The 25,057-nt window shown below is 38.9% G+C and overlaps 1 protein-coding gene across 6 annotated transcripts in view; it reads left to right on the forward strand.

Moving 5' to 3' along the window:
- Positions 1-25,057, forward strand: part of GSTCD (glutathione S-transferase C-terminal domain containing) — a 124,257-nt gene that overhangs the window by 94,027 nt on the left and 5,173 nt on the right. For 4 of the 6 annotated variants that reach the window (XM_073340830.1, XM_073340833.1, XM_073340832.1 and 1 more), the window contains 6 exons: positions 3,690-3,805; positions 4,654-4,698; positions 7,032-7,160; positions 15,410-15,543; positions 17,792-17,822; positions 23,216-23,285. In XM_073340830.1, the coding sequence (XP_073196931.1) occupies positions 3,690-3,805; positions 4,654-4,698; positions 7,032-7,160; positions 15,410-15,543; positions 17,792-17,822; positions 23,216-23,285 (525 nt within the window). Of the gene's footprint in view, positions 1-3,689; positions 3,806-4,653; positions 4,699-7,031; positions 7,161-15,409; positions 15,544-17,791; positions 17,823-23,215; positions 23,287-25,057 lie in introns of those variants that run through there. The other 2 variants (XR_012158506.1, XM_073340835.1) reach the window with 2 other exon arrangements.

The following is a 25,057-nucleotide window of genomic DNA, read 5'->3' on the forward strand; positions in this document are numbered from 1 at the left end:
GAGAATAATTAGAAGTACAGTGTTACCAGTCTCAAGTGTCAAACAATCATGAGTTGGGCTTCAAAAAATCATGCCACTTATAAATATGTAAATTTGGGGTTCTTTTTATTTGCTTTCTGGTTTTTGAGACTTTAGGATACACTGGAGTCATGTTTTCAAGCTTTTCTCCATAAAACTGAGATACCTATGTAATCACATGAGTCCAGAAGCTGTTCTGAGACTTGAGGTAAAATTGTGAGAGCAGCAACACTGCATGTATGGTATGTCATTCAGTGAAAATGATTTCAAAATTAAAATTAAAGAGAGTTAAGCTCTCAAACATATAATTAGTGAAATTTGCCTACTCAAGAAAACAAAAGTGATACTGAACCAAAGTATGTATGGGAAAATCTGAAAATATTTTTGGGGCACTGAGTGACTTTTTACATGGCCTCAAATGTTGCAAAAAAAGTAATGTCAAATTGTAAGTTTTCCAGCATGCTAAAATGTACTAATTCTCTGGGCCAAACCAAGAGGCCCTTTAAGGCTGTGTAGACTTTTATATTCCTAATCACAGGATCTGGATTAATAACAATGTTCAGCTTATGAATCCAAAAGAATTATTTTTGTTGTGACCACAAATGAAAAAGAAAAATAGAGCCTGCTGGGCATGTATGGCAGTCTGTCAGCAGAGTTTTACAAAAGAGAAAAATGTTTTACTTTGGTGTTGCAATGTACTGTGAGAAAAGGTCACATTCTTCAAGAAGGTTTTACTGTGTAGGAATAAACTTCAAAGAAAAACGTGTCAGGAGACTGTCTTATTGGGCTCTAAGAAACATATACATTGCTTACTTCTAGTGCCTATGAAGACTAATAAAGAATAGATGAATAGGAGTATTTAGGCATGCATGATTTAGTTCAATTAATTGTCTGTTGTACTCAGGGAAAGACTGGTATTTCACTAGGCAACCATTTTAACATTCTATACAGGTTAAACCATAGTTTTCTGGATTTTTGTATCAACAGTTCAACTAGCAAGGTCAAAATAGGAAAAAAGACCTGTTGGGTTTTGAATCCTAAAAGGAAAGTCATGTGTGTGTGGTGTTCATGATCATTTTTAGAAAGTGTAGTTGAGTCTTTCTTTGTTACATAACAACATAAGAACAGCCATACTGGGTCAGACCAAAGGTTCATCTAGCCTAGTATCCTTTCTTCTGACAATGGTTAATGCCAGGTGCTTCAAAGGGAATGAACAGAACAGGGCAATTATCAAGTGATCCATCATCCCTTGTCATTTAGTCCCAATATCTGGCACTCACAGAAATGGGAAAAAATATTCTTTAATATATTTTTGGAGTTTGTGTTTTTACCTTTTGACTTCCTATCAAGAAGTGCCAAATGTTAGAATACGTCATTGAGGTATGATGTCACATAAGAATGATTTTAAAAAGCACAACAATATGTTCCTAACGCAGAAGTGTAATTTATGTTTTCTTATCTTTCTCTATGCACAATTAAATTAAATTAAATTTGTAAGGTGATTTATTGTTTTAGGCAAAAAAAAAAAAAATGAAAAAAATGTAATCAAATGCCCAGATTGTTGGATGAAATGTTATGCCTGGCACTAGTTCTCGTGTTACAAATTGGAGCTACCACTTTTGATCAGAATGTGCAGAATTTCTTTGCATTTTTCTGACTTTGGAGCAAAAGTGCTTGTTTTTAAAAAAAAAAAAAAAATCTCTTAACTTTGAAAGTAAGGCCCGTGCTCTGCAGGAAATCAAGGACAGTGCCTGAATGACAATAAAAATGGTTTATATTTAACTTTCTGGGAAGCCAGGCTGGGAAAAAGAAAATTACCCAAGGAGGGTAAGTTACATGCCAGGGGACTACTTGAGGACCTTTCATCAAAAGCAGCACTTTCTCAGATTGATTGTTTTGGAAAACCAAGAAAATTGGTTCTAGCCAAGACAGGAATGGATCGTAAAGCCATTTTCTTTCATTAGTGTGTTTTGGAGTTTCAGGCATCAGTACCAGACCAAAAAAAGAAATAAACATTCAACTTTTTGAAATTAGTCACAGTTCTCAAAATACTACTTTCTCTACTTCAGTAAGTAATTTTTGAACTCTTCTTTTCCTTTCTAGGCTGCTTCAAGTTATTTATAAACTCTGAAAGAATACTTTTAACACAGAATATTTTATTTAGCATAGATGAATACTGTAAGCATCTCAATATTATTGCTTATTGTAGCATCTTCTACAGCTTTTTTCTGTTTTTTTTGCATAAATGGCATAGAATGTGACACTGTAAGAAGTCGATCTTTTATATTTTAGTTGAAAAATAAGAACTAGATCATGATACTCTTTTACCACAAGTAGATCCATTGACTTTACTTACCATGAGAAAAGATATCACAATCTGGCCTTAAATTACAAAGGCATTGCCCCAATTTGGTAGGGGAAATATACTCCTGTGGATGCAGTGATCAGGAAGCTTACATTTTCTTTAGAAACATGCTAGAAGTCATTATTTGATACTTTGCTCTTGTAGTAAGATATCCCTAAAACTTTATTCCCTTAATTCTGAGAAGAAGCTTATTTTTTGTAGACTAGACAAGCAAGGAATATTGCAGAAAAATAGAGACAGATCTGTTCAGTGGTTCAAGTCCAAACAGAGCCTGCAGTTCATAAGCAATATCTAGCGCGCAAAACCATAATGCAAAGCTCAAAGAAGGCCCTGTATTTATATTTCTGAGGATGTAGAACAAATGTGATGTGATGTGCATGAAAATTTAATGAGAAGAAAAAAGAAGGAAGAGTTGTCTATGTACTTTTTCTTCTTACCTCAAAGATTAGCTTATGAATGACACTTTCACTACTAGAAATGTCTACAGCTCTGAATATTTTTGAGCAAAGAAAAGGGATGTTATGGACTTTTTCTTTATCTGAACAAATAATAAGGTCCCTCAACACTTCATTAGTTTCACTGATACAAAGAGCATGTCTGGAATATATAAATGTTAGCCAAACAAATTCATTCCATCTCAAGAAGCTATATCATGGCCTTTATCAAGTACTGTTGAAAGAAGTGAGGTTTTAGTTTTCTTTTGTATGGAGGTAGGACATTCCAGTTGTTCTACAGACAGCTACGAGTAACATCTTATTCTACAAATAGAGTCATTTAAATAAATGTCTACTACTTGTAGTGTAAGGTGGTACTCAACATGAGTGAGAGCATCACAATCTAAGACAAGGTGCTTAAAGACCATGCGTGATTTTATCCTGTAAAATCTCTGATCTGAGTCAAAGCTCAGTTTCTGCGTCTGCGTAACTAGGTAAAAATACGCTTTAAGGTAGAGTTGGAGGGTTTGATTACTATATAATAACAATTCACTTCAGTTTGTAATTGTTGGTGCACAAAGCCATCTGGGTGCCTTAACAGGAACAACATGAATACGTAGTTCCATAATGTGCTAAAGAAATACGTTGAACAATTTTAAAATATTTAGGCCAAGATTTTTAAATCTGCCAAATGTGATTTGTTGTCTAAATTGTCTAGACATCTTTGAAAATCTCATAATTAATTGTTAGGATTTCCACGATAGTTTTCTTATAACTATTTAGAAAGTTAGAAATATTGTGGAATAGTTATTAAAAATTAGTCAAAACATTAGTCAAATAAATTAATTTATTTCCTTTGTCATCATCCTCAGGAAAGATGTCCAGTGATCGTGCTCTGAGGAAACAGCAGCAATTGAACAATCTGGTGTCCATGGTGACAAAATTATCTAAACCCGGAGATGTGATTGTGGATTTTTGCAGTGGAGGGGTAATATATGTTCTCTGTATAAAATACAACTTTTTTTTTTTTTAAATCTTTTACAAATCCAGTAGGACATGACTACAAAACAGAGTCTCATGGAGGATGGAACTTTCAGGGGAGTCAGGGACCAGCCTACCTGTGACAGGCGCCTGTAAGGGAGAACAAGCCAGTTCAGACCGACCTGCAAATAATTAAATTGCTAGGCAGCTGTCTGGCAGCTAATTAGTTAACAAACCTGATAAAAAATTACCAGGGTCCTGTTAAGGTGGATGCTAGAGGCTGGAAGCTCCTGAGGAGAGGAGCTCCCATGAGAGCTCAGTAGGCAAGTTCACCAGAGAAAGGAGCCTGGAAAGTGTGCTCCTAGAGAGAGGAGCTGGCTGAGCAACAGCACAAAAGCCTGGGCTGCTCAAATAGCTGTAGAAAGCAGCTTCAGGTGAGTGCTGCAAGGAATAAGGAATAAAGAGACTGAACTGAACCCAGCCCCAGGAAGGAAGGCTGAGGTCTCTGACTTGAGGAGAGTGAAGGTCGTTGAGTGACAGCCTGAGGCTGGAGCAGAGAGAAGGAATAGACTTTATTTTGGGGGTATATTTGGACTCAGTGTAGACCCCAATGGGGACTTTGAACTGAGTTGAGTTATTTAAAGAGTACAGAAATCGGTTAACTGGGGAAGGATGCCTACATAGCCATCCTGAGAGCTTGAGGGGGTGGCTCTTGGGGATGACATAGGGAAAAGGTACAAACTTTGGAATCTGAGCTGCTTTACAAAGACTCTGTCACTCTTGAAGGGGATCATTGTGAAGGGGGTCAGCTGCATAGGGTTTGAAAAGTTACTCATGTTTTTTTGGTTTTCACAGGGCCATGTCGGAATTGTTCTTGCTCACATGTTGCCATCATGCCAGGTAAAGTCCCAATAAAAATATATGGACAATGCAGTCTTCCAGACTTTGATAATTCACAACATTTTTTTTAAAAAAATTCCATTAGATGGAAAGCACAAAGACTGCTAACAGTGATGATTTAGAGACTTTATTTATACTCTAGTTTGAGGCTCTGAATTTGTGCATATATCAATATTTGTTGTACTACAGAATTGTGCAGTGTGTGTCACCCATGAAAAAGATAGTTTCGAAGAATCAGCTTTCAAAAGATGCTAGAAACAGTGCCAAGTCCTCAGGGCCTGATCATCTCATTGGTGTGCAAGGCATTTAAGTACAAGCTTAACTTGTAGCAGCACATGGTGAATTGTATCCCTATTCAGCAAAGCACTGAAGTACACATTTAAGTTCTCTGCTGAATTGAAGTGTTGAATTGAAGGCTTCCTGGAGGAACCACTGGCCCACTTTTTTGATCAGTCCTAAAGTCATTTTGTGGGAAAAAGTCTGACTCCCCAACTTACATATGCTCATGACAGCAAAAAAAGGTAAGCACTGCCTTTCCCTTTGAGGGCAGCTCTGTCCTAAGTCTCGAGAGGATGTTTCCATCATTGTGCTTGAGGCTCCAAGTGAACCTGAAAGGGTTGGTTCACTTCCAGCCACTTTCAGCACGAACGGTAGGGTTCAGATAACAAATGACATTGGGAACTAAAACCTGTAATTGCTCACAAGCCCCATTTCCTCAAACTTGTGTGGAGATTAGATGCAGCCTATACTTATGGCCCTTTGTTTTTGGTTTTTATTTAATTTTTCCCAAGAATTTATCGGTGTTTGTTTTATTACTACAACAACAAAAACAGGTGAAAATCAGTGCAAAACACTATTAGTAATTTTTCTGGGCAAATAGGGTCTATTTTGGTGGATGGAAGATGATACAGATCTTTGTTTTCTTCCTGTTTTCGTGTGTTAAATCTTTAAACAGTTATGTGCTAAAAGCTTGAAAAGTGTGCATGGTGGGCTTGAGATTCATCAGTATGTTTAGATATGCACGCACTTCAGAGCTTGTGTGCATGCCTGTTTGTTTATTGTGTGTATCTTCTAGACTAATATTGCCTTACTTCAACAGGCAACTTTGTATATGCACAGACAATTGTATTATCATAATGCATATATCTCATGCAAAGTATTATATTTTCCTAAGAAAACAAGTTATTTTTTATATATTTGAATGATACAAAAGTAGAGTGAAAATTGGAAAAAACGAACAATACTTTTTGTAAAACCCAGGATTTTTTCAGTAAAAATCAGTTTAAACTGAAAACGAAGTGGCTTACTTATACTATATATGATAGCTGTTATAAATCCCTTCAAGGTTTACTCCTTTTCTAGGAGCTAAGTATTAGTACTAATAGTAACGTATACTGTTCTAACAGGGCCCTAACTCAGAGTAGTCGTCATGCCCAGTGAAGGAACAGGACACAGATTACATTGAGAATATCTGCTTTAAAAAGTGATTGAGTTAGGGAGGCTACATCAAAAGAAAAAAATGACACCTTCTGTCTTGATATATGGTGTAGACAAAACAGAACTATGAGTTACAGAACTGAAGATAAAATTAAGCTACCTCTGGAAAGCAGTTGTCAGTGGAACTTTTTAATCAGGTAATTACTAATTGCAAAGTCCACCCATTTTATACAGTTCTCAATATTTTTATGCACAAAACATAGTGTTGTGATGTGCTTTTTTCATATATATGTTTTATGGTTGTGAAAGGGGCAAACTAACAATGTTTGAAACTGCAGTACTGTATCCCCAAGAACTTTACAGGGCCACAAATAATCCCTATCAACTCTGACCCAACTGAAAGCACTGATTTTTAGAGACAGATGGTTCTGTATTCTAATGTCAAACTTAGTGCAGGAGACAAGGAGGGGCTGGTGGAATTGTATCATACAGTCTTATTAAACATGTTTCTGTAATATATTTGTGCCCAAAAAAAGAAATGTTACCTACCCTCACAAAAACAAACCCCTACCAGCAGAGTACCTTTAGTTTCTAACATATGCAAATATTAGAATTTCAAAGTTTGGTTAGTTCCAAATAGATGTGGGACTTGACTGCAAAAAGAAAAATTCTGTTCAGAAAAACAGATCATATCTGTCAGTCCCTTGGTACTGGCAGATACTGAGCGCCTTCCGTCTATTTCACTAGCATATCACTTTCGGGGAGATCTCATCACCAGTCTCAAGAAATTAAGTAAAGATTTTACACCAGAATATTGAGGTACTGTATAGTGAGTATCATTTTATTTTGATTTTAGAGCAATATTGCTGACTTATTTTCCTGTATATGAAATCCAGGTCGTGCTGATAGAAAATAAGGAGTTGTCATTGGTACGTGCTAAAGACAGAAGTGATGAATTAGGATTACACAATATTTGGTTCATTCAAGCAAACCTGGACTATTTTAAAGGAACTTTTAACATTGGGGTAAGTGATTGATTTTTCAACGTTAGAGTCTACTGATTATTAAGAAAAAATGTTTCTTTCTGTAGGTGATTGAGTATCCTTACAAACAATTCCAGTACTTGGGAATATGAAGCCAGGCATTTCTGATGCTATACAAACTTTTTTTCTGTCAGCAGGAAATCAGCTTTGAATTTATTACAGTTAGGAGATAAGGTAATATTATCCCCCTGCTCTTAGTTGTTTGTTGAGTGATCACAATTCTCTGCAATGTGCAAAATACAGATGAGGAAGATATTCTTGTTCCAAAGAGGTTGGTGTCTAAGAAGATCTTTAAAGTATATTAGCATTGTGTGATTATATGGTGGAGATGTATTGTGATGTAGCAGGGTGAGTATTTTTGTTTGTTTTTTAATTTATCATAGCACTTCATGGTTAGAGTGGTTCATGAAAGAACAGTACTTTTTTGAGGAAGGATTTGAAGATGGAAAAGCAATATTCACTGCACCGAGACTCAAGGTGGTATGAAAGGTGCAGCATGGAAGATGGTGTAAAAAACTTACCTTTATATATGGTGATGTGAACTTTAAAAATATTTTCAATATAGAGAGAATTCAGAGAAGGATGCAAAGGGGTAGTAAGGTGGCAAAGGGGTGGTAAGGTGTTCGGAGAGTAAAGGGAGCAGAAGAGTGGGAACAATAAGACAAGATCAGAGTGGAGTTATGAAAGGCCTCAAAGGTCAAGATCTTTAAAGAACTTAAATTTGATGTGAAGTTGAGAAGGAACAAGTGGATATGTATCAGAGTGAGTGAGAAGGGAAAGGTTGCATTTAAAGGCTCAGACTTTATACCCAGGCTGGAATACTCCTAGTTTTCAGTGTTCTGACTGCCATACAAGTCACCCATTTTGCAGGCCAGTCCTGGCCACAGCTTAGGCTGCTTACATAACTGCAGGTTTGTGGTTCATATGGCTCAGTGGTACATCCTCAGTGCTCTGCAGTGTGTTTTTGTTTTTTCTTTAATCTTGTAATTCAGGAATAAGTATGAAGGATTGATTATTTAGGCCCATTCATTTGCAGCTGTACAGCTGAACTATTTGTGCTATGGTAAATCACAGAAATCTCACACTGGGAGCCCAAGATGTTTTTCCAAAAGCCAGAATCTCCTTTATAATTTACTTCAATCCAGAACTTGTACACAAAACACGCAATTGTAGTTCATCATTTAAATTAATCACTAGGTTTTGCATTCAATGTAATCTCTGTTCAATTTTTCTGTTATTGAGATTAAGGTTGAGGTTACAGGGACAAACCATCCCAATGAGTCGAAAGAATAGTAAATATGGCAGGCGACCAGCTTCGCTTAATGGTGAAATCCTAGCGGATCTTAAACATAAAAAAGAAGCTTACAAGAAGTGGAAGGTTGGACATATGACCGGGGAAGAGTATAAAAATATTGCTCGGGCATGTAGGAATGATATCAGGAAGGCCAAATCGCACCTGGAGCTGCAGCTAGCAAGAGATGTTAAGAGTAACAAGAAGAAGGGTTTCTTCAGGTATGTTGGCAACAAGAAGAAAGCCAAGGAAAGTGTGGGCCCCTTACTGAATGAGGGAGGCAACCTAGTGACAGAGAATGTGGAAAAAGCTAATGTACTCAATGCTTTTTTTGCCTCTGTTTTCACTAACAAGGTCAGCTCCCAGACTGCTGCGCTGGGCATCACAAAATGGGGAAGAGATGGCCAGCCCTCTGTGAAGATAGAGGTGGTTAGGGACTATTTAGAAAAACTGGACGTGCACAAGTCCATGGGGCCGGACGAGTTGCATCTGAGAGTGCTAAAGGAATTGGCGGCTGTGATTACAGAGCCATTGGCCATTATCTTTGAAAACTCGTGGCGAACCGGGGAAGTCCCGGATGACTGGAAAAAGGCTAATGTAGTGCCAATCTTTAAAAAAGGGAAGAAGGAGGATCCTGGGAACTACAGGCCAGTCAGCCTCACCTCAGTCCCTGGAAAAATCATGGAGCAGGTCCTCAAAGAATCAATCCTGAAGCACTTGCATGAGAGGAAAGTGATCAGGGACAGCCAGCATGGATTCACCAAGGGAAGGTCATGCCTGACTAATCTAATCGCCTTTTATTATGAGATTACTGGTTCTGTGGATGAAGGGAAAGCAGTGGATGTATTGTTTCTTGACTTTAGCAAAGCTTTTGACACAGTCTCCCACAGTATTCTACTCAGCAAGTTAAGGAAGTATGGGCTGGATGAATGCACTATAAGGTGGGTAGAAAGCTGGCTAGATTGTCGGGCTCAACGGATAGTGATCAATGGCTCCATGTCTAGTTGGCAGCCGGTATCAAGTGGAGTGCCCCAAGGTTCGGTCCTGGGGCTGGTTTTGTTCAATATCTTCATAAATGATCTGGAGGATGGTGTGGATTGTACTCTCAGCAAATTTGCGGATGATACTAAACTGGGAGGAGTGGTAGATACGCTGGAGGGGAGGGATAGGATACAGAAGGACCTAGACAAATTGGAGGATTGGGCCAAAAGAAATCTGATGAGGTTCAAGAAGGATAAGTGCAGGGTCCTGCACTTAGGACGGAAGAACCCAATGCACAGCTACAGACTAGGGACCGAATGGCTAGGCAGCAGTTCTGCGGAAAAGGACCTAGGGGTGACAGTGGACGAGAAGCTGGATATGAGTCAGCAGTGTGCCCTTGTTGCCAAGAAGGCCAATGGCATTTTGGGATGTATAAGTAGGGGCATAGCGAGCAGATCGAGGGACGTGATCGTCCCCCTCTATTCAACATTGGTGAGGCCTCATCTGGAGTACTGTGTCCAGTTTTGGGCCCCACACTACAAGAAGGATGTGGATAAATTGGAGAGAGTCCAGCGAAGGGCAACAAAAATGATTAGGGGTCTGGAACACATGAGTTATGAGGAGAGGCTGAGGGAGCTGGGATTGTTTAGCCTGCAGAAGAGAAGAATGAGGGGGGATTTGATAGCTGCTTTCAACTACCTGAAAGGGGGTTCCAAAGAGGATGGCTCTAGACTGTTCTCAATGGTAGCAGATGACAGAACGAGGAGTAATGGTCTCAAGTTGCAGTGGGGGAGGTTTAGATTGGATATTAGGAAAAACTTTTTCACTAAGAGGGTGGTGAAACCCTGGAATGCGTTACCTAGGGAGGTGGTAGAATCTCCTTCCTTAGAGGTTTTTAAGGTCAGGCTTGACAAAGCCCTGGCTGGGATGATTTAACTGGGAATTGGTCCTGCTTTGAGCAGGGGGTTGGACTAGATGACCTTCTGGGGTCCCTTCCAACCCTGATATTCTATGATTCTAAGGCTAAATTAAATGAGAGTGAGAGTTGTATGAGAGTTGTACTTTATAGGAGTAATTGTTATACTTCTGAGTTTTGTGACTAGAGGAATTTTACAGGATATGTCAGAAGACCTTCAGCTGAAAATTATTCAAGTGCTGGTCTTCGTTCATGTTTCAGTGACTTGATTATGTAAGTTATTTACAAAGAAAACCTGGAACATTGCTTTTTTATTGGGTCCAATGTCACTTCAGAAGTTTTAGCCTAGGCTCTAAGACTGCAGTATAAGATCATGTGCTACTCTTCACTTCTCAGGATAAGGTCATTTTTCCTAGAGAGTCTGCTTCACTTCAGACTCAAGCTGGCTAATTTTGCCTTTAAGGAACAGAAGTGTAGTGCAAATATTTCACATTACATACATTTGCACTCTTATTTCATGAGTAATAATCATGTTACATTGACAAAATTGTTATAATTTGCAAATGATAAATGTTAAACACGATGCAACAGCCAAGTAATATCATTACACAGAAATAAAACCGTATAGAAATAATTGACAACTGATACGGTTCTTCAAAGGTCCTAGAAAGACTTTCTCAAATAAAATAATTCAATGTACCCTGAATATGGTTGATTATGAAAGAAGTATTTTAAGTTTCTCGTAGCATATTATTTGAAATACTGTTTGTATTGTTCATAAAATGGCATAGCAGCGGCACAGACAGTATAGACTACTTGACAGTGTTTGCATACTGAACATTTTAAACCAATCCGCCACAACTCAAATGTTCTTTAAGCACTGTGTAACTTAGTTGTGCTCAATGAAATATTCCTGATTGAGGCAGTCATTGGTCATGACTTTGAGGATAAACATGGAAGCAGGCTGTTCAGTTTGTTGTGGACATCCAGATGAATATCAAAATAAAGATTGTTTTTGTTATCACTGCAGAAAATAACCTGTCATTGTTCATTTTGTTGCTGTATATTATGTACTTGGAAAACAAGGAAGAGGCAAAAAATTACATTTTGTATAAACCTGACAAAGAAGTCTTGACCTGTCCGGATTTTTATTAGTGGGGAATATGTGTAACTGTTTTGAGCTACCTTCAGATAAAGATGTGCTGTTCTATTTGGTTGCTAGCTTATTGTTAGCTTCACATTTTCAAATGTAAGTTAAGAAGAACTTGTCTGCCAAATAATTGCTGTTATTCATGAGATCAAATTGCAATATTTTAAATGCATGGAGTAATGAAAAACACGGTTCCAAAACAGAGTATTCTAACATATGATCTAGTTCACGCTACTAAGCACAGCAAAGGTCTGGAGTCTAAAAGTAGAAAAAGCCTTCGTAATGTGGAATTGTCCTCATTTAAATGTCAAGATTCAGAATACCCCTTAAGATCTTAGCTATTTTTAATGATGATACTGATACTGTCAGAGCTGACCTAAGCAAAACAGTTGAAAAGTTTGGCTTGGTTTTCTGGCTCATTAGAGTCTCTTTCAATCTGGCAAAGATACAGCAAAGAATTAAAGATTAAAGAGAAATATGGTCTCCTGATAAGTCCTCCTTTTCCTGCCACTTGTCTGCAGATGGTAAACCATGCTGAGGTGTCCCGACATTCAGGATATGTGACGCACAGCGTGTAGATTTACACTACCACTACATCAGCTGTGTTGCTTCTGTGTTTGGGGAAGTGTCTCCATCATTATACAATTTTGTGACTGTAATGCATACATTAAGGACTAAATGAATTAGTTGTACAGATTCATATGAAGTCCAATAGAATAGGACATCATGACAAAACTCTATATTGGATGTTGTTAATGACATCCAGTTTTCAACTCTGTGGATTCTGCTGAGCTGAAAGGAGAAGTCAGTGGGCTTAAAGGTCATGCAGGATCAATAAAATAATTCTCTACTATATTAGTTAGCAGCAGTTAATGTTTCTTTTACATGTACCAGATCTGTGTTTTATCACTACACTGAAAGAAGAGCTCCTGCCCCCCACAAGTGAACTGGGAGAAGACAGGAATTAGTCAGTGTTGAACCTGGTAGCTGTGATTTTTAAAAATCTTCTCTTGTTTTTAAATTATTTTTGTTCAAATACTTTGTTTTTATATACAATGATGAACAGTCTGTTTGATACAGCCATAACACCTTTTCCTACACTAACAAGCATATTTCTGATCCTTCTGTTTGCAACTGTATTAACTACAGGTACTGATTGATTGCTTTGTTCACTGAGCTTACATAAAGCAATTTGCAGACAACAGTAGCACATTATCTGTTCTGTTTTGATTTTACACCAATTTGGGATTTAAGTTATTTTGCCTTCTGATTTCTGTAGTCAAAAATCTTATTGTGAACCTTTAAATATGAGTTTAAACCTTGTTTCAAAACTGCTATGCTAAAGACTGATTAAAACACATTTATATAAGCACACACAAATGCATGTCTGTGTGCACAATATTCAATTAAAGGGAAAACACATTATAATTTCTCCACTGCTCAGAGACCATAGAGAAAATTAACAACCATTAATATGGTCACCTATTGTGCTCAAGTATTTGAGCATATATGGTCCTTTTCTCCTCTACATGCGAATGGCTTGTATCAATTGGTATCCTTAGCCTTAATGTTCTTTTGATGTAGTCTATTGTGGGCAGATATTTTTCCGTAGTACCTAGGTTTATGTTTTATAGTGGCGGGGAGGGGTATTATTTAATTACCAGTCTCAGTAATACGTTGACTGGAATCCTGTATAGTTATTGCATGTAATACCATAACAAGGTCTACCATTTATGTGGATACTGTATATGATTAACTTGCCTTCGTCAAAATGGTAAAGTCAATGTAATCAGTCAGTAGTAGCTGCCTATGTCACTGTAACATATTTGTTTAGGGCCAGGTTATTTCTGTCCCCTGTGTGGCTACATAATAGGGACTGGCACATAGGGATCTTTCCCTGTACAGGAACCAGGTGCTTCCTTCACAGGGGCCAAGCCCAGTTGCAGTCTCTGAGTTCCACTAGTGTGGGAAGTGCTCCCTGGTGCACTATTCATTCCAAAGAGCATGGAGAGGATATAGGGTTATGACTGGTCATGGAGGGGAATGGACACTAGGGGTGGTGCAGTGGGTGTGTGCCTCCTGAATTCTGGGAAGCTCCAGGACAAATAGGGCACTGTGGTTCCACGCTGCCTCAATGCCAGGTTCTGCGTTAGTTGCACAATCTGGCCTTTAATTTTTAAAATTTAGTCTGGTAACAAAAAGATTGTGACAGACTGGCAAATTTTATATGGATATGATTATATGTAGTGAGATGGTGCCCAGAGGCCCCAACCAAGATTGCAGCCCTTATTGTGAAAAGCACTGTACAAACACATAGTAAGACACAGTTCCTTCCCAAGGGCTCTCACAGTCCAAGTAGACAAGACAGACAAAGTGGGAAGTATTGAGCACCCAACATTTGAAAATCAAACTTTGGTAAGGTTTCTCAAGTAGTACACCTGGAATCACTAGTCAGATACCTGTTTATCAACTACCTCAGCTACGAAGGTGCTGTCTCACAAACCTAAATTTGATGAAATATATTTTTCCTCTTTCTTGGCTTTACAGAAACCAAGTAGTCAAAAGTGTATTAAGATTTTCTTACAATGAGAGATGCTATATAATGTGACCTATATGTGTTGTGACAGGGTCCAGGCCAGATAGCTACAGGAGAGTGATAGAAGGTAGATATATTAGCCCCAGATTAAGCAGGTCCCTTTCCCCTGAGTAAGATAATGGGCCGTTCCAGAACAATCAGGAAGTTGCTGGAACCAATTAAGGCAAGCTAATTAGGATGTCTGGAGCCAATTAAGAAGCTACCAGAATCAATTAGGACAGGCAGGCTAATCAGGGCACCTGGTTTAAAAAGGACCTCACTTTAGTTAGTGAGGCGTGTGTGAGGAGCTGGGAGCAAGAGGCGAAAGAAGCTGAGAGTGAGTAGGCATACTGCTCGAGGACTGCGAAGTACAGGCGTTACCAGACATCAGGACGAAGGTCCCGTGGGGAGGATAAAGAAGGTGTTGGGAGGAGGCCATTGAGAAGTAGCCCAGGGAGTTGTAGCTGTCACACAGCTGTTACAAGAGACACTATAGAGAGTTGCAATCCACAGGGCCCTGGGCTGGAACCTGGAGTAGAGGGTGGGCCCAGGTTCCCCCCAACCCCCTCAACTCCCTATTTGAGACAAGAGGAGGTGACCTGGACTGTGGGTCCCACCAGAGGGGAAGGTCCCTGGCCTATCCCCCAAACCACTAGGTGGGTCAGCAGAGACTGCGGGGATTGTTCTCCTCCTTTTCCCCATGCTGACCAGTGATGAGGTTAGCTGAGTGAATGGCAGGTTTGAGCCACTAGCAAAACTGGCCAAACTGAGGGCTGCTGTGAATCTCTGAGGCGAGCAAATCCACCAATAAGCGCAGGACCCACCAAGGCAGAGGAGGAACTCTGTCACAGTGTGTGTTCCTGATTATTGTGTTTCACACATTGTTTTTATTATAAAATTTAGCTTTAAAATATTTCTGTACATTTCTAAGGATTTCTTACTTGGACTGAAATTCTTTACTAACTAACATGAGAGTTTGTTTTAAAATGTATTTTATGTGTATCTTCAGTTGAATTGATATGGTATGTCCTGTAAAATGTCATTGGCAAGTAACTTTAGTTCAGCATCTGTAGCTTCTCCACCAACATGAATGGTTCATGAAGTTCCCTTGGCATTAAAATGAGCAAAAGAAATGTCTGACAGAGCCATGAGACACAGAAGCTGAGTGGTTGGGAATAGGCCTTTGCCTCACCTGGTAGCTTGGATGGGAATTTTCTTTAGATGTTCAGATAATTCAGTCAGCCAGAAAACTGCTAAGAAATAGAGTTGTAAGTGAACAGAACAGTGCTGTTAAGGTTTCTTTTTTTATATATTTTAGGTGGCTCTGCATGCTTGTGGCGTGGCAACAGATATGGTGATTGAGCACTGCATCGAGGCTCATGCAGCCTTTGTCATCTGCCCTTGCTGTTATGGTTTCATTCAGAATACAGTGAAATTTACATTTCCACGAAGGTGAAGAATTTAGTTGTACAAGGGACTGGAAATGTAAAGTTAAATTTCCACTATAAAGAGGGGAAAAAATCAAAAGTATGTAAATAGACAATGTCACCCAAAGAATCTTAACTCTGCCCCATAAAGTTTCTGTGCCAACACTGAAAAACTGTAAGTTGACTTTAACTATCCAGGACAAACAGGTTCACCTCATCAGTGACCACAAAGATACCTACAGCCTTCTTTCCAGAAATACATACTTCACTGAGAAAGGGGATACTTTACTAATTCCTGACTCCGTGTCAAAGACAGTCATTCAACACAGTTCACAAAGATTTTATATGCCACCAATTACATAAGTGTTATTAAATATAGTGCTAGGGAATTAACATGTACTGTACTAACCTCCAACTCCAAGATAATGAATTTATGGAAATTTCATTAAAACAATAATGGATAATGAAGTGTGTGTGTGGTGTGGGGAGTATCACGCTCAGTGCTAGACACATAATGTGTATGCAGTCAGTTACAATGGGACTGATTGACAAATATGTTACTGCAGTTCACCACCAGTGAAACCCCATTGATTTAGGTGGATTTACACTAGCATAAAACTAAAGTAATACCTGGTCAATCAAGCCCACTGCTCTTAGGTTAATCTTTTTGATATTTCTACCACAAACTGTACTTATTGTCTTCTCCAGATTTAAGATGTTCATGTTCATAACCCTTAGGCTTTGGGCTTTTTAACGCCCTTGATCCAAAAATAACACATTTTAAGAAGTAGGTATATGGGAATGAAGGCTAGAGTGTTTCAGGGCAGAGTTGAGATTGAGTAGCTTTAATCGTGTATTTTCATACTTTCAGACTGGTTTATAGTTTGAAGTAGACTTTTACCTTTTGAATTTCCAAGGTTATAAAATTCGGGTTTTATTAGAAAATACAATGCTCTTTGGATCTATATTGGCTGACATAAATAAGTCTTTCTATCTTAAAAGGGATTCATCAACCTAAAAATAATATATTTTTGTTTGAAAATATTTTTCTTACTACTTTTACAAGAAACATCTAAGATTGCTGTAACTGAAAGTGATTAGAGAATAACTATTTGTTATTTCAGTTTGATTACTTTGTGCATTTGACAGCACATGATGTTCCTCCAGTTGTGTTCTATATCCTGTATAGTATGTTTCCTCTTTTGTTTGTTCGCATCTTTCACATAGCAAGAAGGAGGAAAACATATTTTAAAAAACAGGATAATACAATTGTAAAGTTGCAAAGATGGGCAGGGGGATATAGGGGCAGATATAATACTGGAAACTACTTTCAGCATCTAGTCAGCCTTTAAAAAATAAGTTATCATTAACTTCAAGTTAATTACAATTTTAGACTGGAAATTCATTAAGGTTTGTGAAGATGTTTGAGATCTTTTGTTCAAAGGTGCTGTAGAAATGCCAAGTGTCGTGTTTTTTTATTAACATTTACAATTTTAAAGGCTCTAAAGCATATAGGAGACTATCTAGCTCTCAATGCAGCAGCTCAGCCTGGGGACTACAATTTAATTTTTTTAAAGTTGGTAATATTAGAAAACATTCCACAGTAACTGGGCACAAAGTATTTAATTCAATTCTAGTGAAAAATAATGCAGTTTTGTGGTACGTCAGACACAAAAGGCATGTGTATATATACTGTAGGGCTGCGGTTCTCAAACTTCATTGCACTGCAACCCACTTCTGACAACAAAAATTACTGTGTGACCCCTGAGCCCCACCCAAGCAGAGGGGGTCAAAGCCCAAGCCCCACCACGACGGGCTTCATCTCTGGCCACAAGTGGTGAGGCTTGGGCTTGGGCTCCGGGCCCCAGCAAGTCTAACATCAGCCTTGGCGATCCCATTAAAACGGGGTCGTGACCCACATTGCGGTCCTGACCCACAGTTTGAGAACGGCTGCTGTAGGGGATATATGTGGCTATGACACAGAGTATTTATATAGAATATAGACAAAGCCAGTTTTATAAAAATGTGTAGTATTTATAATGGTTAAAGAAAAAACTTCTATAAATAGTACAGTAAAACATAAAATTACTTGTAATGTGCCTTTTCTACTCAAGTGAACTAAAGCTGTCATAGTTTCTGCTTCTGAATATAGCTTCACAGCCTCCAGATAAAAATATTTTGTTTAGAATTCAATCAAGTGTTTAAAAATTACTTCTGTTTTCAATCTTGGTTATTTCTAATGTTGATTGAATCAATCTCCTTTTCTGTTTCAGTCATCGGTTCAAGGAAGTTTTATCCTATAAGGTATGTAAACGTGTTTCAGTGGTTAGGTTTTCTTTGTGTGCCCTTTTCTGCATTTTCCCTGCGGTTTGTAGTGGAATGAATAATCTGTGTTTATCTTTTAATTATGAGGATGAACACACAATGTAAATGATGTTTAATAATTCAGATCTACTCACATTCCTTCCACTTTTAAAAAAAAAAGGCTTATTTTCAGTAAAATAAAATCAGATGATTTCTCCATAAAAGAACTTTATCCCTTAGTAAAGATAAGTAAAACACCCCTAAGATTCGTGTTTTGACATGCTTCATTTAAAATCTTCTGGATACCACTCACTTTATAGACTTTAGTGTAAGTATTGATTGTTCTTAGGTATATAGACCTAATTAAATGTATAGGAGCATTTTTGTAGACTGCTTGCTTCTAGAGAACTCATTTTCCAATAGCTCTTATCTGAAAAATATTTAAAGAACTAGCTTGCTTTCTGTACAGCAACTTATTTATTAAAGTCAATACACTCTATTGTAAGCTTCAGATTTTTCTCTATCTAATGATAGTGCTTCTCCTTAATTTGTACCTCGAGCATTGGATAGGCACTTTTTAAAATAGAAATAAATAATAAATACAATTCTTTACTAAGATTGTTTTAGCAATTATTTTAATTAAATTTTAATTAAAATTAAAGTATTTAATATACATTTAATATGTTATATATGATTTAAGATGAGTTTAAAATGTCATTGATCAACAAACCTTTGAATAGTTGTAGTATCTCTTTCTCTAATCATTCTCCAGTGTGTGACTGGGTGTAGTGTTAACTAAAATTTTTGATCTCAAAATGAGAGGACTTTTTGTTCAATAATGAATTCTCATTCATGGACAAATGGATTTTACTGTTTCTTTTGCCTAAATTTGCTTCCTTATATGTGATTTTTGAGCCAGTTCTCACCTCTTCTGTAATCAGAGGTGATGTGGGGGGTCACGCGGGATAACATGCTCTCTCAGATTTCTGCCAGGGCTTATATGCCTTTCCCTGAATCCCGCTGCATACCACCAAAACCTTTAAATTCTTCCCCTTCTCCCCTCCTACCTCCCACTACCAACAGGTATGTGTCGCCTCTGTCTGTCATGATCCTGTATTTGGAGGACCTACCTTGGAAATGCTCACCAGCATTTTTGCTTTGTCTTCTCAGATCTCCCTGTGGACATCTTAGGACTCTTGATGTTGTACAGTAACTTAACTGCAGAAAGTCCCTAGAACCTTGAGAAACCTCCTCGTACTTGAACAGTAGGAAGAAAACGCCACATGTTTCTTTCAGCCCCTAGCATTCTGTGTCCATAGAAATAAATAAATAATCTGAATATCTGTGTCAATGTCACTTTCATAGTGCTTTGACGAACTAGTTGTCAATGTTGGGACAAATTTACAAATAAGTCTGAGGACTTTTAAGTTGTCACATGCATTGTAGTTGTAGCTGTGTCATCCCCAGCATGTTAGAAAGATGAAGTGGGTGAGGTAATACCTGTTATTGGACCAACTTCTGTTGGTGAGGGAGGCAAGCTTTTGAGCCACACAAACCTCTTCTTCAGGTCTGAGAAATGTAGGGAAAGGTATTCCAAGTGTCACAGCTAAATGCTAACTATTTATGCTAAACAATCTTTTCCACCTTGCATTTAGTCATCCTCAAAGAAAAACTGCACAACACTTTCAAAAGACAAGCCTGGGAAATTGAATTCATAACTCTGCAAGACGCTAAAAATCATGGACTGAACAGACAAACTAGATTTATGGCTTATTGCACTAATCCACTTATCCCATCTTTTTGTCCTATGACTGCAGAGGTGTTAACAAGCCACTCTACCTTACATGTTTTTTTTTTTTAAATTAATTCATCCCTAGAAAGTTTAGATAAGGAATCTTATAATTAGTGTAGAGGTATTGGCTAGTTCTTGTTGTTGTTTGTATTTGCCGTAGTGCCTAGGTCAACCACAACATAATAAATACAGCTTACTGTACCTCAAATAACTTTGGTTATAAATAAGGCTATAAGAAAGCTGTGATTTTTGTCGGGAGGAGAGGTTCCAAAAGTTGCAACCAGTTTGTTAAAGTTGCAGTGTTGCTGTGGCAGGGGCCCACTCTGGGCAGAAGTGGAGGTGGGTGCAGGACTGAAACTCTCAAGGTCATCTACCCACAGCCCCCACTTCTGGAGCCCCTGTGAGGGGGCTGGTATTGCCAGTCCCCTTTCCCACCCATGCAGGAGGCACAAGTCCCTCCATCCAGCTCCTCTTACTGGCAGCTGTGGAAAGCAAAGTCCTTGAGATTGTCGTCCATGCTTGGAGGCCTGGTGGTTGGGGGGGAGAGGGGCCACACCTCTGGATACAGCCCCTTTCCTCCAATGCCCAGGGTATGAGGGGGCCTGAACCCCTGCACCCTAGAACAGTTCTCAGCTCAGAGACCTCTGGAGGCCCTGTGGAAGGCTGGCACAACACTACTCACTGAAATTTGGCCTGGTCACTCTGCCATCATGACAGAAGGGCATGATTCAGTGGCATTATGACCCCATGTGCCAGATCGCAATGCCAAGCCTGTGGAGCAGAAGCACAACCTCGAAGACTTCAACCGTGGCTGCTGGTGTGTGGGGACGGTGCTAGTGCTTGGGCCTCCAATAGGGCTAGGACCAGGGGAAGCCCTGGTGGTGCCACATCGCAACATCATTCACTAAAATTTCACCTGGCTGCCCCCCTGTCATAACAGAGGGGTGGTCAGGCCAAATTTCAGTGAGGGGCATTGCAAAAATAGTTGCAGTGAGTGCTGGAAATTATGGTTTCCACAACAAAATCATGGCCTGAGATTTTTGTACAGCCTTAATTATAATTAACTTTTGGTTATACAGATAGCTATAAGTATTTTTGTATGTCATGTTAGTATATTGGTTAAAATTATTGACTAGTGACTAAAGTTTCAATGTGGTGGGCAGACATTGCCTGTGTCCTTTAGTTCCCATTTTAAATTCATTTTTCTTAACTTCCTTTGAGAGATCAAAGGAGACATCAAGAAGAATGACAATTCCCATATAATGATAGATCTGATTTTTTTTAAACCAATTTACTTTATTTGTACATAACAAGACTTATAATAGACCAACAGGGATATAGTCTACATGGAATCCATTCACTGTTGGTCACCTTGGTCTATCTGCTATCATTTTACTTTTCTGATGGGAACATTTGCCTTGATTCATTAGAGTTTAAAGTTGCAAAACTAGGGCTATGGTGGTTGTAGGCTTGCGCCAGAAGACACTCAATGGCCACATTTTTTATCTTTCCCTGAGGGATGGTTGGAAGGTAGGAACCAAACTACTTCTCATATTTAGCTTTGACAACTTAGTAGAATTTGCTCTCTCTAGAGAGCAAGTTAACCACACAGAAAGCTGGATAGTATTAATTATGATGTTCTTTGTCCTGATAATGGCTGCGCCATATCTACCATCAGGAAATGTGACAGGTTGCTGTTCTTTTGAAGGGGAAATTATATAGTCGTTACCTGGACGCTAGTTAAACTTTCAGGTTGTCTCCACAGCAAAGTGAGATGTTTTTGTGTATTCACAAGCCAGTCCTCATTTTTCAAGTTAGTTGAGTGATGATGCTTACCTCAGAGTTCAGATCTGGTTTAACAGGCTGCAGAACTGGCAGGGGCAGTGGGCTCTCTGGGTTGGGTGGGGTAACCAGATGAAGGCAGGGAGTTTTGTGTATGCTCATTTTTTCTATGAGAAAACTGAGCTGAGCCTGTTTCTTTGGAGACTTTGAGTGTGGCCCCATACCCTACCGAGGCGATGTTACAGCCTGAGATATAGGAGCTACCCTTCATTCATTCACTGAAATGACAATAGCTTAGCTTCCCAGCTCAGAGTTGTTTTTACTTGCCGCTGCTTTCCCTTACTTGGAGCCTCCTCCAGTACCTTTCCCACTAGCTCTGACTGCCCCTCCTGTACCAAAGCCAGGTGCTTTTGGAAGCCTCTGCCTGGAGGCTTAATTTGGGGTTTTTTTCTTAGCAGCTCTTCCTGCTCTGACCAACTGCTCCAGCTTCTTCAAGCTTCCCAAACAGCTGCTCCAGCAGCCCGAATAGCTGGTAAAAAGTTAGAAGTCAGACACACACATCTGAGCTTGCAGTCCCTTCACCTAATGCAGGGACTGAACCTTTACAAATCATCTCTTTATATTAACCAAGAATGAAAGGATAACCTAGTTTGATTTAAGAAAGAGGTACTCATTTTCAGAGCTCTAACTTTGGTTCTCTGTTATGTTCTGTAGAAAAGTTTCTCATGTCTGTATTGCCATCTGTTGTTACAGAGGGCTCTATAAAGCTGGACAATTCTGAAATAGTTCTTGCCAGAGCTGGTGCTAGCCCTCTGGGGACCCTAAGCAGGAATATTTTGCTCCTCCCAACACATAACAAAAAGTGAATAGGGGCTCCGTTTTGCTGCTTGGGGCCTTAAGCAGTTGCTTAGTCTGCTAATGGCTAGCGCTGGCTCTGGTTGTGGTTGCTAGGTCTTAGCACTTGAAATTTCAGGTGTCCCACTTAGTATAGCTTTCAGGAGCATTCTTTTCAGTTGTCATTGCATCACAATCTTTCCCCATCCCACTGTGAGAATGGTTAACTTACCTACCCCTGCTTCATTTGTCTTGCTAGCCAAAGGCTAAAAATTGAAGTCAGAGTCAGTTCTTGATATCTTATAGGGAAGTTTCTACTTTTGTTTAAATTTATTTTGTGCTATAGAGTTGAGAGAGTTTCCCCATGTCAAGGTCTGGAACACTGGACTCCAATTTCAAATTGATTCTACACTGATTTGGGTGGGATTTGAGCAGTGGAACGTTGCCTTGTCCCCAACAAGAGTGATGGTGATTCTTTTCTGCTTCTGAATCATTACCGCTAGAAGACGCAGGATGTTTGAGTGCCTCCACACTGCAGTTTGAATGCTACCCACAAATGGGGAGAGGACGTCCAAGTCTGACCCAGTAGCAGTAGGATGACTTGGCTGCCGGTTGGTGCATACGGGAAGGGCTTAAGCAGCCTGAAGTATGCCACTCAAGAAAACTGCCTTGCTGTTGGGGGCTGTGTCCAAGTCCCCTGCTGAATGGAAATAGAGAAGTCTGATCCAGAGACAAACTCACTTCCCCAAAAATATAGGGAAGTAGAAGTATGGGTGTGGTTATTCAAACTTAAGTGGTACACACTTTCAAAGGCTGACTTGGAGCTGAAATAAGTACAAGTATAAATTAATTGTCATAGAAAAATATTCAACACACAGAGTTTTCTGGTACCATTGAATGTTTAAATAGGTTTTTTATGCTGAAATTAAATAACTTTTAAAGAGTAATGAAATAAAACCATATTTCTGTGTTTTTTTAATTCTAGGAGCACATGATTCTTTGCAGATTTGCAGATCAGACAGCTGTTCAGCTTCCACCCGAACGCAGACTAATAGGTATGCATTTCCACAGATCAGCTGTTGTGTAGAATATATGCACTATATTTAGTGATGGGCTGAGCTTATGATATATGGGAAACACTGGTACATTAATCAATAGGGAATTAAATTGCTGTTTTCTCAGCACACTTACAGCACTGAGTGTTTCTCTTGCTGTATCTTTTTTCACTCTGGTAGTGAAGCATTTTTCCTGGTTGAAGTTTTTAAAATATGAGCTAGAGTATAATTTGACATTTTATTGATCATTATGTCTCTGCACCAGCTCCTCCCCCTCCATACCCTGAAAAGGGAGAAGACTTCCTGAAGCCAATCTAGCTCCTGTGAAAAGTATTTAGATACTCTGGCAATGGGTGGCAGTATGAAACCCCTAGATATATTAAACATGATATAGTAGTTGGTGATAAATCATTTAAAAAACTCTCTGACAAACATCCAGGGCCAGATGGGAACTGTCCAAGAATTGTGCAGAAAGTAGCAAAGATAGGAATATCTTTAGCAGAGATATTTAAAACTTCTTTGAAATTGAAGGACTTAAGTGACCAGAAAGGAAGTTGCTGTAACCCCTGTATAAAGGGAATTATCAAGGAAAGATACAGGAAGATAGACCTATATACTCAACTTCACTAGTAAGAACAAGCTAGATACATTGGTCAGAGTGCGTTTTTAAAGACTAATTAAGGATAATTAAATCTAGCAGCATTCTGAGAATGAAGCTACTTGGTTAGTGTACTGGCTTCCAACTCCTAGGAAAAAAACCAATAATATGTCTGTGCCAATGTGCAGTTCAGGTTTTAGCTATTTGATGTATTAAATGGTAAGTTATGTTTTTCTGTTTTACATTTTTATATTGTCATGGTATATAATAGCAAAAACTATCTGCAGGTTGAGCATTTCCATGCAATTAATGACCAGCTGGACTAACGTGCATTGGTCTCTCGCTTCCTTCAGCTACTCATTAAGTGCTGGAAAATGTCCTCACCTGTTGGCAGTTATGGCTCAAGTCAGCCATATATTAATTAAAAAGGAGAGGCTAATCCAAAGTAAAGGGGAAGGCTATTACTTTTTTAAGGAAAGGCTTTTACTAGATCCCAGATGGAAATGTCCCCAAAAACATAGATATTCGCTAGGTTGATATCTGAACCTAGATCCACATCTTACAGCTTAAGTCCATGTCTCGTTCTTGTGTAGGGTAGTTACAAATGACAGATGTTCAAGAGTGGACAAAGAATTAGCTTAACTGTGGCAGATGGATGTATCATTCGTCTGCAATATTTAATCTTCCAAAGGGAAAAGGGAGACTACAAACTAGTTTTCAAGTTAAAAAAACGATTCAAGCCAAGGTAGGGCAGACACTGTTGGGGAGTGCAGGTAGATATTCTTGGCTCAAAAACACTTATGAAATACGTCAAAGGCAGTAGGAACAACTAATCTAAATACATTTTAAAAAGCTGCACTTACGGTATTCAAGGTATTTTCTATAGTTCAGACTACTAAAGGAAATACTGCAGATTCTGAGATAATTTCCAATTTTACTTAAAAATAGATATGATTGTTTTGCTATCCCTGCTATATTTAGACAGGAAAAAAAAAATGGTCAGGGTTACAGCTGACAATTATACTCCACCCAGTGAGAAGGGTGTCTTCTCTTTTGCTTGTGAGATAGCCATGGGAGATGGGAAGGAAACTGCCAGTTCAAAAGAGAGGGAAGGGACATCAAATGAGCTTCTGTCTGCGTTTTGATACAAAATGTCAGGTGTTTTTGAATCATT

This window comes from Lepidochelys kempii, chromosome 4 (genome assembly GCF_965140285.1).
Source record: "Lepidochelys kempii isolate rLepKem1 chromosome 4, rLepKem1.hap1, whole genome shotgun sequence".
In the NCBI taxonomy this organism is placed as follows: Eukaryota; Metazoa; Chordata; order Testudines; family Cheloniidae; genus Lepidochelys; species Lepidochelys kempii.